Here is a 17,679-nt window from a genome sequence, read left to right on the forward strand (position 1 = left end):
GGTTGTCAGGGGCAACAGGCACATCCACATCCAGAGCCCCTGTGGCGTGTAGGATGCCTGATAAAGGGCAGCTCCGTGGTCCTGGCCGTGACCCCACCAGGCATTGGCAACCCGTTTCACAGAGCAGAAAACTAAGGCTCAGGGAGGAAACGCCTTGCTCAGAGGCCCACACCTGCCAGGTGGAGGTATAAGCTGTGGGTTTGGGTGTCTGGCATTCAGACTTGAAGTGTCAGACCCAGGCTGGTCCAGCTCCCTTGCGGCAAGTGGGGAACAGCCGCAGGGATGGGCTCCAGGCCCTGCAGTTTTGGGGAGGCAGAGCTGAGGCCCGGACAGCCCTGCCTGCTACCCAGGGGTAAACCTCCCACCTGCACCCCAGGAGTCCGTCTTGCCTGACGCAGGCTCTGCCCCTGCCCTCTTGTCTTGGTTGTTTGGTGAAAAACTTGGAGTGTGAGACTCTGGGACCTGGCTACAGCCCAGGGGCCACCGCCAATATGCTCTGTGACTGAGAGAAGTCCCTGTTCTGAAGGGGACGAGTCAGGTGAGCTACGTGGCCAGTGAGGCATTTGTATTAGGGCTGCCAGATAAAACATGGGATGTCCAGTTAAATCTGAATTTCAGATAAACCATTTTTGCAGGATAAGTATGTCCCAAATATTGCATGGGATATACTTATAGTAAAAGTTGTTTATTATTTATCTGAACTCACATTTAACTAATGTCCTGTATTTTTATTTGCTAAATCTGGCTATCCTCTTCATGGTCGAATTTGGATAATCTGGGTGCTTTCATAGGACAGGCTTTGCTGGGTGTGACCAGCCCCCGCCCCGTTTGGAATCACTCTGGTCTAGCCAGGAAGAGCATGAGTGATGACCTTGGCCGTGGGGGCGGGGTAACTGTAGGGAGGGAGGCTGAGCTGGGTGGGAAGAGCAGCTACCAGTCCTGCGGGCGGGCGCTGTGGTCAAAGAATTTCCCTAGGATATAGTTGTCATGGAAACCAAATGAGACCCCCTTGCCAATGGCATTTCTGGGCAAATTCCTGGGCTTCTCCCCATCTGTACGTGGCTCAGGGAGACCTGCCTCTCAAGGGTATGGGGTGCATTAAATGAAATGTGTGCCAAGTGCCAAGGGCAGAGCTTCCCAGACCTTCCGCAGAGCTGGGGCTGTGGCTGCAAGCCTGCGGCAAACATGCCCCAGACGGTCCACCGTCCTGTGCTGATCAGAGAGTGACGGCTGGTGTCCTCGGCAAGGACTCCCACCAGACGGCACACAGGCCTCCACGGGATCGGAACACGCCCGCTTCCTCCTCTAGAAGTGGCGTCCACTGCCCTCCCAGTTCTCCTCCACCCGCTCTTTCTCACTAACCCGGCCCAAATCCCTGCTGGGCGGCCATGCTTTCAGCGAAAACTACATTTCCCAGCCTCCCTTGCGGCTGTCTTGGCCAAGCGCCGCCATCTTGGTTCCTGAGGGGCAGGTGGAAGCTGCTTTCTGGAATCTCTTTTTAGAAAGTGGGGCTTTCTGGAAGCGCTTTGTAAAAGGAGGCAGACCAGCTGGCACCTCTCTTTGGCTGCTTTCCTTTGCTCCCATCCAATCTGGAGGAGAGAAGCAATGCTGGAGGTTGGGGAGCTGCCTCGGGGGTAGTGGATGTAACCACAAGAGCCAATGCTGGAAGGAACGGAGTAGACAGGGTGCCTGGGACCCTCTGGGTAGCTGCTGTCCCAGCTCCTGATGCTTACGGGCGGAGCTTTCATTATGGGTGAGGCCACTGTGGTGGAGTCTTTGCTGCAGGCAGGCAGACCAGGCCCTGATGTCCACACCCAAGTTTGCAGGAACCACCTGTCTCCCCTCTAGCTCATTCTGTACCCGAACACCCACTGATAAGCTACAAAGCCCTACAGTCCCATAACAGACACTGTTGGTGCCCCTCCCACATCTCTCTTCCTTGCCACCTCATGGGGCACGCTGGCCAGCCTTCCAACTGCTGGGCACAGTTCCCTGCCCAGGGCTCTTCTGGCCTCTGTACCCCCCCCACCCCGCACAGCAGGCTGGCAGAACAAGGAATTGACTCCTCTCGGAAGCTATCCTCCAGCAGAGATTGAAGGGAGCTGGTGGATAAATACCCCAGGTCTCTGGCCACTGGGTGGGATGCTCCCTGGTGTATGTCCTGCCCTGGCTCCCAGAATTTCCCTTAGGATAGGTTCCCAGGAGGATGGTGACAGACCCCACCCCACCCCTCAAATGTGGCCGTTCACCTTGGAGACCTGCTGCGGACATGGGTACAGCCTGGAGCAGGACCTGCACCCTCTGCCGGAATGTGGAGCCTCAAGTTGGGCAGCAAGAAGCAATGGCCTGAGGACAACAACTGCCTGCATAGATTAACCACCACCAAGGAGTAACAGCCCTCTGTCCTGGGACTCGACCCCTTCTCCCTCCCAACTGTCCCCCCTTCTTCATTGTTCCCGCCACAAGTTCCCGCCACCGATACCTTATAAGCCTAGCATCTCCGAGCAGTCGGGGCTGGCGCCACCTTGACCTCAGCCCACCCGCTTCGGGTGCCTTAATAAATCTCTCCTCTTGCCTGACTTGGCCTTGTGCGTTCCTCCCTCGGCAACCCCGGCACCCAGGGGTCCAGCCAGGTCCTGGCTGGGACAGTTGTACCTTCTCGTGTCCCCCCCCGCCCACCCCGTTCCGCTCCGCCACGCCCCTACCCGGGATCGCCTCCCTCACACCTGCTTGCACGGGGGTCCTGATCTCAACGTCAGCCTCCGGGAGCCCTAATTCAGACCAACATGCCGCCCCCCCATCTTCACCCCGCTCCGTGCGGCTGATGGGCAGTGTCACTGTCCTTACAGTTCAGGAGAGGAAACCAAAGCCTGCCCGCCTCCCAGAACCTGGCCACGAGATGGGGCGGGGGGCGGGGGAGTGGTGCGGGTGCAGGGCACTGGGCAGGTGCGCTTTGCGGGCAGGTGTGCGCTGCCCTCACTCTCCACGCCCGTCACCGCGGAACGGCAGACACACGCCACGACTCCCTCCCGGGTCAAAGCCACTCAACTTTTAGTTCATGGGAGACACGTACAGGGCAGACGCTTCTCAGTCGCAGACAAAAGACACCAAGTCTGTTGTGCGCGAACACACACACACACACACACACACACACACACACACACACACACACAGGATTTATTTTCTCCTCGGTCAGTAGAGCTGTCCGGCTGTCTCGTCCGCAGGGACCCCGGGGCTTCTCCTTCCTTCCCCCACCGAGGAAGAGGCTTCTTTGGAAGGCAACCTCCACGCACCCGGGTGGCATCCTGGGGTCCCATCTGGGCAGGGATGGGCATCTATGCTGCAGTCGGGAAGGGAGAGCAGACAGTTTACTGCCAGGAACAAGCTGTGGCGCACCATCCACGCAGGCTCTGCTCACCCCAGACCCGCCCGGAGAGACAGGAGACAGTGGGCTCAGGTAGGGGGCGGGTGCCCTGAGAGGAAGGCACACAACTCAGGCCCAGGCTTATCCGCCTGGAGAACACGCCTCCTGCCCGCTCTGCACCCAACAGGAAGCCCGGCCTGTGTCCCGCTCCCTTGGGAGCCCTCAAGCCCGGCCTCCTCTCCTGTACCCCACTTATACCAGGTGAGCAGAAACCTTCACAGGAAAGTCAGGCTGGGACGAAAGCTCTCAAGCAAGATGGGAGCAGAGGGGCAGGGGGCTGGGGGGAGGGGAAGGGGAGGGCAGCGGGCAGCCCCCCTCTGGGACCCTGTACCCCGACGGTCAGTGGCTGAGGGTCGGTCCACCTGTCAAGGCTGGGGCGTCTCCATCTCTTTATCCCCCCCCACCACCACCCGTGGGGCCCAGCGCAGGGTCTGGCTTCCAGCAGGGGCTGGATTTAGGGTCACAGGATCCCGTTCACGTCCAAAGCTCCCAGCACCGAGCCCGGACATGCGGGCTGAGGGGAGGAGTGAGGAGCAGGCAAGGGAGTCTCTGGGCCTCGGCTTTACAGACCAGTCGGGACGTGGCGGGAGCTTGCGAGTGGCCCGGGCGCCGGGGAGTGGGACGGCCCTGGACGGCGGGCTCACCCGTGTCCACGACTCGCAGGCCGAAGTGGGACAGCATGAGTGCCAGGTTCAGGTTCTCAAACTCCTTCTCCAGGATGAGCCCGTAGGTCTTCAGGCCGGCCAGCTCCATCTCCAGCCTCTGCTGCCGGTCCTGAAAGGGACAGCAAGGCATTCAGGCAGCCAGCCCGACTTGCCGACTTCCCGACGGATGCGTGAAGGCAGGAATGAGGCAGGAACGAGACGTGGCTGAGCACGCAGGGATGCATGCGAGTGAGTAGAAAGCAGAGAGATGAATGAACAGGTATGTGGATACGTAATTGAGTTAAAAGTAAATTAGTGCATCAGTAACTAAACAGGCACCAGGCAAATCCATAATCAAATAAACAAGGAAAGACGGTCTTGCAGCTGCTCTCGGAGGGCACAGCGGAATCCACCAACACAACTCCCCTCCCCGCCTCTAAGAGGTAAAACAGCTGCCCGCGGCTTGTTAAAATCCTACGACTTCACGTGTGGGACCCTGTACCTCGCTCAGTATCTCACACCCCCTCTTGGCCTCACTCCCAGCCCCCGCTGGGAGCCAGGCCCTGCGCTGGGCCCCTTGGGGGGATGAAGAGATGAGAAGCCCCAGCCTTGACAGGTGGACAGACCCTCGGCCGCTGACTGTTGGGGGGCAGGGTCCCAGAGGGGAGCTGCCCTCCGAGGACAAGACACCGCGGGCATGTGGGTGGGTGGCTGGGGCATCTCTCTGTCCACGGCAGGTGGGCTTCTAGAAGACCAGCCCCACGGCCAGGGAGGGGAGCCCAGACCCTCAGCCGGGCCTGATTTCCGAGCTGGCCCCTCTCGGGCTCCCATCTGCAGAGCCCACCCCAGAAATCAGGGCCCTGGACCAGGGTGACGCAGGGCAGCCCCAGGGTGAGGGCTGTGTGGGCAGGGGGTGTGGAAAGTGTGACTGTGGGGGGAGGGGCTTGCTGAGAGGGTCACACCCTTTCCCTGCACCCAGGCTGCTGGGTCAGGAGCCCTGGCTGGGCTGATTTCCAGGGACCTGTGTCAGAAGAGCCATTGCACGATGGCTGCAGATCAGTTTTTGTTTTGTTTTGTTTTGTCGTTTTTAGGGCTGCACCCAAGGCATATGGAGGTTCCCAGGCTAGGGGTCGAATCGGAGCTGTAGCCACTGGCCTACGCCACAGCCACGGCAACGTGGGATCCAAGTCGCATCTGCGACCTACACCACAGCTCACGGCAGCGCCGGATCCTTAACCCACTGAGCAAGGCCAGGGATCGAACCCACAACCTCATGGTTCCTAGTCGGATTCGTTAAACACTGCGCTACGTCGGGAACTCCCTTCTTCTTTTTTTTTAAACACACTCACTTCCCTTCAGAGTTCTTTAACAAGCTACAGAGAGGAGTCAAGCTACTCCAAGGAAACAGGAAGGGCTGTGGAATTCGGGGTGCACCGCAGTCCAGGATGAAGGGCCTGTCGGAGGGGCGCAGAGGGACATGCTGCGATGCTCACCGGTACCTGCCAGACGCCACTCCCGAGCCCCACGAGGACCAGCTCATTTAACTGCTCCTGATCACCCATGGGGCGGACATGTCACCCCCCCAGGTGACACAGGGGGCACTCATAACTGGGGAGGTGACGAAATGAAGAGGGTGCCCGAGGCACACGGCTGGGGGCAGAACGGGGGTCCGGCCCTTAGAGCCTGGGCTCGGGAACCTGAGCAGGTGTCGCCTCCTTTCTCCACCTTCTTAAGGCTCATACTGGGTAAGGAAGCATCAGACCTCTGGGACCCCTCCTCGGAGCTCGAGGATGAGAGGAGAGACCACCTAGAGTGTTCAGCATAACGTTATTCTTTTTTTTTTTCTTTTTTAGGGCCACACCTGCGGCATATGGAAGTTTCCAGGCTAGGGGTCAAATCGGAGCTACAGCTGCTGGCCTACACAACAGCCATAGCAATGTGGGATCCGAGCCACGTCTGCGACCTACACCACAGCTCACAGCAATGCTGGATCCCTAATCCACTGAGAGAGGCCAGGGATTGAACCTGCGTCCTCATGGATACTAGTCGGGTTCGTTACTGCTGAGCCATAACAGGAACTCCCCACAACATTATTCTAATAATGGAATACTAGAACATAATATTCTAATGGAACGTAGCCAAAACACCCACCAGTTGGGCAACGGGAGTCTAGGATGGTTCATCCACACCATGAAATGTTACGCTGCCATGAGAGGCAATGCCTAAAAGATGTGAAAATGCTTCCTTGACACAGAATAAATGGAAACCATAGGAATCAAACCGAGGGTTTTATTCCACGTTTTCCTTTGTTTCTGTCTCTCTACCTCCCTACCTAGCTCCACCTGTAGAGAAAGACATACTTCTTTAGACAAATATATAGATGACATACAAATGTATTTATATTAGGAGACTGAGGTTTTTTTTTTTTTTTTTTGGCTTTTTTTTTTTTGTCTTTTCTAGGGCCGCTCCCGCAGCATATGGAGGTTCCCAGGCAAGGGGTCGAATTAGAATGTAGCCGCCAGCCTATGCCAGAGCCACAGCAACACAGGATCCAAGCTGAAGCTGCAACCTACACCACAGCTCGTGGCAATGCTGGATCTTTAACCCACTGAACAATGCCAGGAATCGAACCTGCAACCTCATGGTTCCTAGTCGGATTCGTCAACCACTGCGCCACAACAGGAACTCCAAGATTGAGATATTTTTTGGAAAACAAGACTAGAAGACGTGTGAACAACGCTTCTCTAATGATCGGATTTACTTTTTCTTCATAGACCCCTTGAAACCTCAAAATTTCCTTCAATGACTATAATCAGAATGAAAGCACACATTTAAAAATATGTGGAGGAGTTCCCGTCGTGGCACAGCGGTTAACGAATCCGACTAGGAATCATGAGGTTGCAGGTTCGGTCCCTGCCCTTGCTCAGTGGGTTAACGATCCGGCGTTGCCGTGAGCTGTGGTGTAGGTCTCAGATGCGGCTCGGATCCCGTGTTGCTGTGGCTCTGGTGTAGGCTGGTGGCTACAGCTCCGATTGGACCCCTAGCCTGGGAACCTCCATATGCTGAGGGGAGCGGCCCAAGAAATAGCTTAAAAAAAAAAAAAAAGACAAAAAAATAAAAAATAAAAATATGCAGAGCTGGAGTTCCCGTCGTGGCGTGGTGGTTAACAAATCTGACTAGGAACCATGAGATTGCAGGTTCGATCCCTGCCCTTGCTCAGTGGGTTAACGATCCAGCGTTGCCGTGAGCTGTGGTGTAGGCTGGCAGCTACAGCTCCGATTAGACCCCTAGCCTGGGAAGGTCCATGTGCCACGGGAGCGACCCAAGAAATGGCAAAAAGACAACAACAGCAAAATAAATATGCAGAGCTCCTGATGTGGTGCAGTTGGCTAAGAATCTGACTGTGGTGGCTTGGGTTGCTGCTGAGTTGCAGGTTTGATCCCCAGCCCAGCACAGTGAGTTAAAGGAACCAGCATTGCCTCAACTGAGGCTCAGATTCAATCCCTGGCCCGGGAACTTCCATGTGCTGCAGGCATGGCCATTAAAAAAACATATACCTGGTTTCATCTTATCGTCTCTTGGCTTTTTCGTGAAAACAGGTACCAGCCGTGGATGCACAAACATGCATATACTTGGAGAGTTATTCACAGCCCACCGCCAGGCTGCCCTCCCTGGGCACGCGGTGCAGATCACCTCTCACGGAACAGGATGCAAGGATGCTCTCGACAGCCTAAGCTGTGGTCTCGGGAGCTGGGACCTCCGGGGGCCCCCATGTCATGGGGGCAGGCTGGGGACGGGCAGTCAGGGCAGAAGTCACAGGCCAGGCGTCAGGGGGCCACGTGGATGAACCCAGAGCACCGAGTGAGCAAGCTCGTGGCACAAGAGGTTTATGGCACAATTTCTGTACATGGCAAACACGGAGATAAACCATCTCTTTTACAAGGATGGGCAACAAGCGTGCTCTGGCGGGAGGGGTGGGGAGGCGAGTGGCACCAGAGTTTGTGATGTCCTATGCTTTTTTTGTTGTTGTTGTCTTTTTAGGGCTGAGCATGTGGCATGTGGAAGTTTCCAGGCTAGGGGCCGAATCGGAGCTGCAGCGGAGGCCTATGCCACAGCCACGGCAACACCGGATCTGAGCTGCAGCGTTCGGCAGTGCCAGATTCCTAACCCATGAGGACAGGGATTGAACCGCATCCTCATGGACACTAGTCAGGTTCCTAACCCGCTGAGCCACAACAGGAACGCCTGCGATGTGCTATTTTAAGTGGACCGCGTACTCTTCCTCGCAAGCCCCAAACCCCAGGCCCTGAGCTGCGCCGGGGGCTATGGGGGGCGGGGACTGGGTGCCTCCCTCCCCAAATGCTCACCTGGAACTCCAGCAGCTGCCTCTGCAGGGCCTCCTGCTCTGCTTGTGCTCTTTCCAGAGTCTTCCTCAGCGATCTGAGCTCAAATTCTTTGACTGGGAGCAGAGGGGAGAGGGGGCCGTGTTTACCTGCGCGTTTCCATCAAAAACCTCCCCTTCCCTTTGAACCGCGCCTCAGCCAGGCGACGGCTGGGCCCTGGTGAGTGCAGGCCGTCCTCGCAATCCTTGTTCATGGAGGCCGTTTGGCTCTCCGATGACAGAGAGGACACCCGTGCACTGGGGAAAATGTGGCAGGTACAGAAAGGAGTAGAGCGAAGCTGCGCCCTCTTGTCGGCCGGAGATAAATAGCCGCCCTCATCTCATAAAACCAGGACCCTAGGGAAGGCGTGAAGAACCTGGCCTTGGAACTCAGGGCCCGGAGTTAAATCTCAGCTCACTATCTCTGCAACCGCGGGCAAGTTACCTAACCTCTCTGAGCTGTGCCTTCCTCATCTTCACGAGGAAATGATGCTGCTACTGACCTCGCCGTGCTGTTATGGGAACGAAAAGGTAATTCGTAGAAACTGCTCACACCTGTGCCTGGCTCCTGGCAGCCCTGGTTCCTTCCCATCTTATTATTCTTATTATTATTACTTTGCATTTTAGGGCTGCACCTGCGACATATGGAAGGTCCCAGGCTCGGGGTCACATGGGAACTATAGCTGCCGGCCTACACCACAGCCACAGCCACTCCGGATCTGAGCCGCATCTGCGACCTACACCACAGCTCACGGCAGCGCCGGATCCTTAACCCACTGAGCGAGGCCAGGGATCGAACCTGTGTCCTCACGGATGCTAATCGGGTTCGTTAACCGCTGAGCCACAAAGGGAACTCCCTCCCATCTGATTGTTACCTTTACTGACTGTTATTCTCCTAGACTGCAACTTTTCTCTCTTTTTTTGTTCCACTTAATACTATAACCTATTCTGTAGGTTGCTCTTACCAGGAGTAGAAAACCCCAGGTCACTAAGTTACTAGAGAGCTGCGGAACTTGACAACTCACTTTTCAGAAGTTTGAAGATGAACTCTTGCAAGAAACACAAGTCCAGGGAAGGAAAACCCTTCTGTGGAATCAGGCCTCCGAGCAGAAGAGGATCCAGGCCCTCGGCTTCCTCCTCGGAGTCCCCTTTGATCAAATTCTGACCTTCGTCTCCTTCCAGAGGCTCCAGATGCTTCAAGCACTCTGCGGATTCTTTTTCAAATTCCCCTAAAAAAGCAAAGAAATCCTGGGTCCCAGGTCAGTCCCTCAAGCATGAGAAGCTCCTCCAGGGCCTGGCCCTCTGTTCAGATGTGGACAAGCCAGGCCCTCTTGAGTCCCAGCTCGTGTGCCAGGTCCCCAGACATACAGGCAGAATGCACTGGGACCAGGGCCTGATGGAGGGCAGAGGGGAGGCCGCCTGGAAGAGGCGACCCGTGGCGGAGAGGGTATCTTTTTTCCTAACAGCCTTATTGAGAGCGAATTCACACACCATAGAATTTGCCCATTTAGAGTATATAGTTTGTGGTTTTTAATATGTTCAGATACATGAATGTGTAAAGCACATTCATTCATTACTCCCCCATGAAAAAATCTTGGTTTCCTTTGGCCATCACTCCCCCATCCCTCACCCGTCTCCCAGCCCTAGGCAACCCCTAATCTGCTTTCTGTCTCTACAGATGTCCCTATTCTGGACATTTCATGTATAAGGAATCATCCAGCATGTGGTCCTTTGCAACTGGATTGTTAACCTATCACATTTTCAAGGTCGATCTACATTGCAGCTCTTATCAGTAGTGCAGTCCTTTTCATGGCTGAATAATATTCCACCCTGTGAATTGACCACATTTTGTTTATCCATTCATCTGTTGACGGGGGTTTGGTTTTTTCCCCCCACTTTGGGGCTCTCTGAAATATTGTTATGCCCCTTGATAATGTCATGTGAACATACATTTTTCAGTTCTATTGGGTACGCACCAAGGGGTAGAATTGCTGGGTCCCACAGCAACTTTATGTTTCACCTTCCAAGAAACTGCCACTCTTTTCCAGCCAGAGTGGGTGCCCCATTTGACACCCCCACCAGCAGTGCATTGGGGCTACGATTCCTCCACATCCTCTCCCACACTTGCTATCATCCACCCTTTTGACAGGGTTTTGAAGGATGAATAGGAGTGAGACCGGGTGCACAGAGGTGGGAAGGCCATTCCAGGCGAAGGGCAGCTTGAGGGGAAATGCAAAGAATTTGCAGGCAGCTAAGGGGAACCGTTAGCAGTTTGAGATTTCTGGAATGTCAGGGGAAGGTAGGGACTTGCGGATATGCTACAACCCCCAAGGTCACGACAATAACCGTGGCAGCCCGGAGTGTGCCGGGCATCACAGGATGACTTCATTTCCTAACGACAGCCCGAGGAGTCAGGAGTATCATTATCCCCAATTTTGCACTTGGGGGAAGAAGGCAGTAGGTGGGGAATTCAGCCGAGGTGAAAAAGGAGACGGCAGAACGGAGATACAGCCAAGATGTCACCAAGGCCGGGATGCCTGCTGTCACAGGGATGCCTGCAGAACGGAGTCACCAAGCACTAAACTGCTGGAGGCTCCTACGGAGGCAGAAGGCACCTTGGTGGCTGCCAGGACTGAGGGGTGGCCGCTCACAGGCACGGGTTCCGTTCAGGCTGATGGGAGCGGTCTGAACCTAACCGCAGTCGTGTCTCCACGTCTCTGTGAATACACTGAAAACACTTCCAGTGGGTGAGTTTTACGGTGTGAAAATTAGGTCCCAATAACACCAGGAAAAGACAGGGACCCCCCCTCCCGCCCCTGCATCTGCTCTGCCCCCTGGTTTTGCTGAGAAGAAGCAGAGAGCTGAGGCGGGAACAGCGCAGGTTCTTCTGGGGGGGCGGGGGTGACAGCAGAAGCAGGTGACCCCTGGGATCTTTGTCGCCCAGAGCAGGGGCAAGGGGCGGGGAGGAGCCCAGGGCAACAAGACCCACGTGAGATCCAGGCTCTAAGGGACGCGTGGCCAACGCCCCCTCCCGTCCAGACTGAGACTCGGAAGGCAGCTGCCCAAGCCCAGCTTGCCAGCAGCGTCACAGCAGTGAAGGCAGACAGGCAAGCTCTCAGGAGCCTGAGCATTAACGTAAAAGCTGCAGGTGGCTTGGAGGGAAGCAAGGTGCGCCCGTGTGTCTCCCTCCAACAACTGCAAAGGCCCTCGGAGAGCTAGGCGATCAGAGTCACAGGCATCTACAGCCTCGCCGGCCGCAGCGCGCGGTTTCACGGGTTTTGAAATGAACCGTGATTGTCTCCAGCGGGTCATGTACACAGTAGAACTCGAGGCATCCGAAGCACACACGTTATACTCAACTGCAGGTAGTAAGAGGTATTTAAATTTTTTTTTTTGTCTTTTTAGGGCCTCACCCTGGGCAAATGGAGGTTCCCAGGCTAGGGGTCCAAGTGGAGCTACAGCTGCCAGCCTACATCACAGCCACAGCAACACGGGATCCGAGCTGCGTCTGCGACCTACACCACAGCTCACGGTGATGCCGGATCCTTAACCCACGGAGCGAGGCCAGGGATGGAGCAAGATGCATTTTTATCTCCATTACTCACCTTCAAGAAGACGTTACTGAAAACAGTTTCTTTCCTTACAAACCCTAGGCTTAAGTGAGCCACTGTACATCTGTTACACTCCTTCAAATGCTTAAAAAAATTTTTTATTATAGTTGATTTATAATTTTCTGTCAATTTCTTCTGCATAGCAAAGTGACCCAGTCTTACACACACACACACACACACACACACACGTATATATTCATTTTCTCATATTATCTTCCATCATGTTCTATCACAAGTGATTGCCTATAGTTCCCGCCGCTGTCCAGCTGGACCTCGTTGCTTCTCCATCTAAATGTCTTCATCAAATGTTGCTTGAGACTCTACTATGAGCGAGCAATGCATCCTAAACTACGTGGTCTCCTGCCTTCCAGGACAGCAGTGTGTGTGTGTGTGTGTGTGTGTGTGTGTGTGTGTGTATGGCTGTGTAAGTGTGTCTTGTGCCTCTGTGTGATGTGCACACACACATGTTGCAGGGTGATGGTGACAGTAGCACGGGACCATAGTTACTAAGCAGAAGGTACATGTGGGAGCCTCAGGGGCCCCCTGCCCATGTCTGAAACCAGGAAAGACTTCCCGGGGGAGGTGACATCTCTGCTGCACCAGGCTTGTGCAAGGCTGTGACATCCATCCTCAGAAAAGCCCTGTGAGACAGGCAACTTCAGCCACACTTTACAGATGAGGGAGTGGAAGCACAGAGAGGTTAAGCGATTGGCCCCAGGCCATTCAGCGTGCATGGTACAGAGAAGGGGCTTAAGTCAGCTCTATTTCTGTTTTAACAACATTAAAGAAAAGATGGGGGAAATGTGGAAATGAATCCAACTAGTATCCACGAGGATGCGGGTTCGATCCCTGGCCTCGCACAGTGGGTTGGGGAGCCGGTGTTGCCGTGAGCTGTGGTGTAGGTCGCAGACGAGGCTCACATCTGGCGTTGCTGTGGCTGTGGTGTAGGCCGGCATCTTAAGCTCCGATTAGACCCCTGGCCTGGGAACCTCCATATGCATGGGTGTGGCCCTAAAAAAAAAAGCCAAAAAAAAAAAAAAAAAAGAATAGATGGCGAAGAAACGTCACCCCTTAGTCCAGCACCTGTCATAATTGTTTTCCATTCTTTGAGGATCTTTCCTAGTCCTAGAGCTCACCCCTGATTTTCTGTAGCTCTAATCACTGTAGGCCTCTCTTTATGTTCTATGGGTCTCTTTTCGCTTGGTTTTCTTTGGGTGTGTGTGTGTATAAGTTCCCAGGCTGGGGAGTGAACCTGCGCCACAGCAGTGACCTGAGCTGGATCACAAGAAAAATCTGGATCTCCTTTCACTTGAATGCAAGCCATTTAAATGCAAAGATGTATGAATTCATGTACTTCAGTTTCTCTGGGACAGAGCTCTGCCTTTCTATGTCCCTGGCGCCTGGCTCAGTGCCCTGGAGGGAATGAGTGCCCGAGTGCTATTTCTTAAACATAGTCACGCGTTCATGTAGTCATTCAACAAACGCACCTCAAGCCCTGACTGTGAGTACCAGGTGTGGTTATAGGCCCAGGGGATTCTGCAGTGACTGAAATAGGCAAAAAATATCCCCAAACATGAGGGGCTTATATTCTGGTGGAAAATAGCGAATAATAAGATGGGAAACTGCAAGAGGCGCTAGGAGGGGATGGAGTCACGGAGAGAAATGAAGCTGGGGAGGAGTGTGGGAGGGACAGGGGGTGGGCACCTGCGGACAGAATAACAGGGCTGGCCTCTCGGGGAAGCGGCCAGCTGAGCAAGGCCAAGGCGAAGGGGGGAAGCGAGCCCTGCAGCGACAGGCACAGAGTCCTCCAGGAAGAGCCAATTCTGTGCCCAGCGCCCCCACAGGGGAGCAGCAAGGTCTGGGAGCAGGTGTGGAAGCAGCGGGGCGCCAGGGGGCTCTGAGGCCAAGGGGCTGGGCCAGAGCAGGTGGGCCCGTGTTAACTGGGAGGCAAGTCTATACATGTTCCCTGGAAGACCCCTCCCCTCCCACACACCCCCGGCATTAAGAGCATTTGATTCAGGGAGTTCCCATCGTGGCTCAGCAGTTAATGAACCCCACCAGGATCCATGAGGATGCGGGTTAGATCCCTGGCCTCGCTCAGTGGGTTAAGGATCCGGCGTTGCCGTGAACTGTGGTGTAGGTCACAGACACAGCTCAGATCTGGTGTTGCTGTGGCTGTGGTGTAGGCAGGCAGTTGTAGCTCCGATTCTCACCTCCTAGCCTGGGAACCTCCATATGCTGCGGGTGCGGCCCTAAAAAGACAAAAGACTAAAAAAAAAAAAAAAAAAAAAAGCATTTGATTCAATCCTATCTTTAAATTAATTATTTTTTTAGGGCTGCACCTGAGGCATATAGAAGCTCCCAGACGAGGGGTTGAATTGGAGCTGCAGTTGCTGGCCTATACCACAGCCACAGCAACGCTGGATCCTTAACCCACTGAGTGGGGCTGGGGATTGAACCTGTGTCCTCATGGATACCAGTTGGATTTGTTTCCACCGAGCCATGACGGGAACTCCCCTGTCTTTAAATGTCAAGGCCAAGGTGTCTCTGGGCTGCAGGTTGATAAACCCCCGGCACAGTGGAGTCTGGGCCTGCGTTCGCCTCGCTGCGCGGAGCAGCGGCTGCTTACCTGTGAGGTTCTGAAGGTGCTGCTTCCCCAGCAGGTGCTCCCTCTTGTTGTGCTGGGAGCTGAAGAACTGCCTGCAGGTCCGACAGTACAGGTCATCGCTCTCGTCCCCCTGTGGACAGAAAGCAGTCTCCGGTGAGCAGGGAGGAGGCGCAGGGACCCGGCCTTCAGAATATAAAATTAGCTTAAAACGGAGTGGGATTTTGGGTGGGCCGGGCTGGGTCCTGCTGGTCTCCTTTCCACCTGTAAGATCGCTTGCCAGATTGAGGCTTTTCCGAGTGCGGATGAGAATCTGAACTCACCCTAAACCAGGATTTTTTGAGACTTGGTGGTGGCGTCTGAGAGAGCCCACAGCCAATTCTGAGTTTTTCATGTTTTCGAAGAGTTTGTTTTGAAATCCCGAACAAAATGAACTCTTTAAGTAAATGACAAAGAGCTATCCTTTTGTCAAAATGCATAGACACTGAATCACCTGCAGGTGCCTGCAGGTCCACAGACCACTTCTGGAAGATGCACGAGAAACTGGTCAGAGCGGATGCCTTGGGGTGCAGGGATGGGGGCGGGGGCGAGGGGCTGGGGCTCCGACTTGTGAGCAGGACCCACCTCTCATTGTAAACCTTTGTGCACTCTTTGCATTTTTTTTTAAATGATGCACTTACATTATTTTCTAAAGAAAAATAATTAAGGAGTTATCTTGTGGTGCAGTGGGTTAAGGATCGGCATTGTCACTGCAGTAACTCAGGTCCCTGCTGCGGCGTGGGGTCGATCCCTGGCCCCCGGGGAACTTCCACATGCTGCTGACATGGCCAAATCAATCAATCAATCAATAAGAAAAATAGTTAATTAAAAACATAGAGCTGTGGGAGTTCCCACTGTGGCTCAGCAGTAATGAACCTGACTAGTATCCATGAGAATGCAGGTTAGATCCCTGGCCTCACTCAGTGGGTTAAGGACCCGGCGTTGTTGTGAGCTGTGGTGTAGGTCACAGACGCGGCTCAGATCTGGCGTGGCTGTGGCTGTGGTGGAGGCTGGCAGCTGCAGCTCTGATTCGACCCCTAGCCTGGGAACCTCCATATGCCATAAGTGTGGCCCTGAAAAGCAAAAACAAAAATGAAAAACATAGAGCTGTATGTATGTGCTTTTATTTACTAGTTCAGAGATGTAAAAACTCCCCAAGCTCTGATAAGAGATGACTCCTGTCACAGACCAAAAGTGTCCCCCTGCCCAGAGAGCCAGCCAGGAACCAACTGTGGTCAGGACACTCTGCCACTTGCCCTGTTTCTCAGGAATCCTCTCCCTCGTTCAGCCCAGAGGTGTCCCCAGCCTGCTAAAGAGTGGTTGGAGGGTTTCTTCTGCATCCCAAGTGAGGCTTCCCCTGCCTCTCACTGAAGGAGCAGAACGCATGCGCATACACGCTGAGGGAGGCCCAGGAGGGAGGCCTCCCCCCCCCCCCCCCCCCGGAGCTCCGGGGGAGGGGGGAGGATGCGGAGGGCGGGCGGGGTGGGGCTGGGGAACTTCATGGAGGAGAGGAAGAGCCCCAAAGCCTACCAAGGCCACTGCCAAAACATCAGAGCAGGAGTTCCATTGTGGCCCAATGGTTAACGATTCTGACTAGGAACCATGAGGCTGAGGGTTCGATCCCTGGCCTTGCTCAGTGGGTTAAGGATCCAGCGTTGCTGTGAGCTGTGGTGTAGGTCACAGACGCAGCTCGGATCTCACATTGCTGTGACTCTGGCATAGGCCGGTGGCTACAGCTCTGATTAGACCCCTAGCCTGGATACCTCCATATGCCGCGGGAGCAGCCCAAGAAATGGCAAAAAGACAAAAAAAAAAAAAAAAAAAAAAAATCAGCGCAAATGGCCAAACTGCACGAACACCTTAACAAAAAATGCTGCCCCTCCCCTTTGCTTATAGAAATAGATCATTGTTCTGAAGTTATCTCTTGTATCCCAGCTGGTAGTGCCGAGCCTTTTGGGTTTGGTGACCCTTCAACCCATAGGAGGCACCCAACACTCCGATAATCCCTTTGACAACCTGAAGCCAAGATTAGGAACCACTGTTGAGAGAAAATGAATTACGAGGTGCCCAAGACAAAGGGGCAGAAAAACAACAGCCAGGAACCATTTATCCTGTGGCTATTTCTCCAAAAAAGTGAGGAAGCGAGGGCCTCATCTCTGAGAACCAGTTCTCATCTCCTTTCAGATTCAGCTGGAGCAGCTGCATATTCATTGGGTACCAGGCACTGAGCTGCTGGCCCTTGGCCTCTTGGCTTCGAGCCCCTACATGACCAGGTATTAACAGGGCAGCCACATAAAGACTCACGGTGCCACCTGCACTGGTGGACAGAGATATAAGACGTGAAAAAATAATAGCGGCCAACATCTCTCCAGCGCCTGTTACAAGCCAGGCACGGATGCTGCGTGGCTGTCAGCTCTTAGATGGTTCACAGTCACGTGCTGGGCTGCATTTAAAGATGCTTGACTAAGGTCACAGGATGGGTAAGGAAGAAAGGCGAGGTCTGGAGCCACCTGGTCCCCACGGGTGTCCTCCCCGTGGGTGGGGAACATGGGGAGGTAAGTCTGAACGCCAGGATATGGAAGGCGACGGGGAGCCAGTGTGGGCTCCAGAGAGAGGCTGGCTGGAGGGCAGGGGAGTAGCTGGCTGCGCAGAGCAGGCCCCCTCAGGGGGACAGGTTGCCAGCGGGACGCCCCTCGTGTGACTCCTGCCATAGCAGCGCCAGCCTGGGCCGCAGAGGGCTGAGGTTTCAGGTAAATGATGGACTCGGGACGTCCCTGAGCCTCTAAGTCCTCAGAGCAGCTTCAAATGATAAAAGACGGCGGACTTATAGCAACGTCTAAGGTGCTTAGAAAGGCCTGTTGAAAGTCACTGGAAAAGGCGGAACGCGAAGTGAAGCGTAAAAGGTACCCAACACCCCTTGTCTACTCACTTCAGGCAAGAGTTTCTTGTCCAGAAAGTTTCAGTGTAAACACATC

At 54.5% G+C, this 17,679-nt stretch overlaps 1 protein-coding gene across 2 annotated transcripts in view; it reads right to left on the reverse strand.

The window, feature by feature from the left end:
- Positions 1 to 3,034: 3,034 nt before the first annotated feature.
- Positions 3,035 to 17,679, reverse strand: part of LOC102165510 (uncharacterized) — a 60,247-nt gene continuing 45,602 nt past the window's right edge. For both annotated transcript variants that reach the window (XM_084971547.1, XM_021100809.2), the window contains 5 exons: positions 14,690 to 14,798; positions 9,475 to 9,678; positions 8,436 to 8,527; positions 4,069 to 4,198; positions 3,035 to 3,340 (listed from right to left, as the gene is read on the reverse strand). In XM_084971547.1, coding sequence (XP_084827673.1) covers positions 3,336 to 3,340; positions 4,069 to 4,198; positions 8,436 to 8,527; positions 9,475 to 9,678; positions 14,690 to 14,798 — 540 coding nt within the window. In that variant the 3' untranslated portion in view covers positions 3,035 to 3,335. The remainder of the gene's footprint in view (positions 3,341 to 4,068; positions 4,199 to 8,435; positions 8,528 to 9,474; positions 9,679 to 14,689; positions 14,799 to 17,679) is intronic.

Source organism: Sus scrofa, chromosome 8, assembly GCF_054392235.1.
Source record: "Sus scrofa isolate SSC_HxYL_T2T_F1_AM1 chromosome 8, Sscrofa_HxYL_maternal_Yorkshire_Landrace_v2.0, whole genome shotgun sequence".
Classification (NCBI taxonomy): Eukaryota; Metazoa; Chordata; class Mammalia; order Artiodactyla; family Suidae; genus Sus; species Sus scrofa.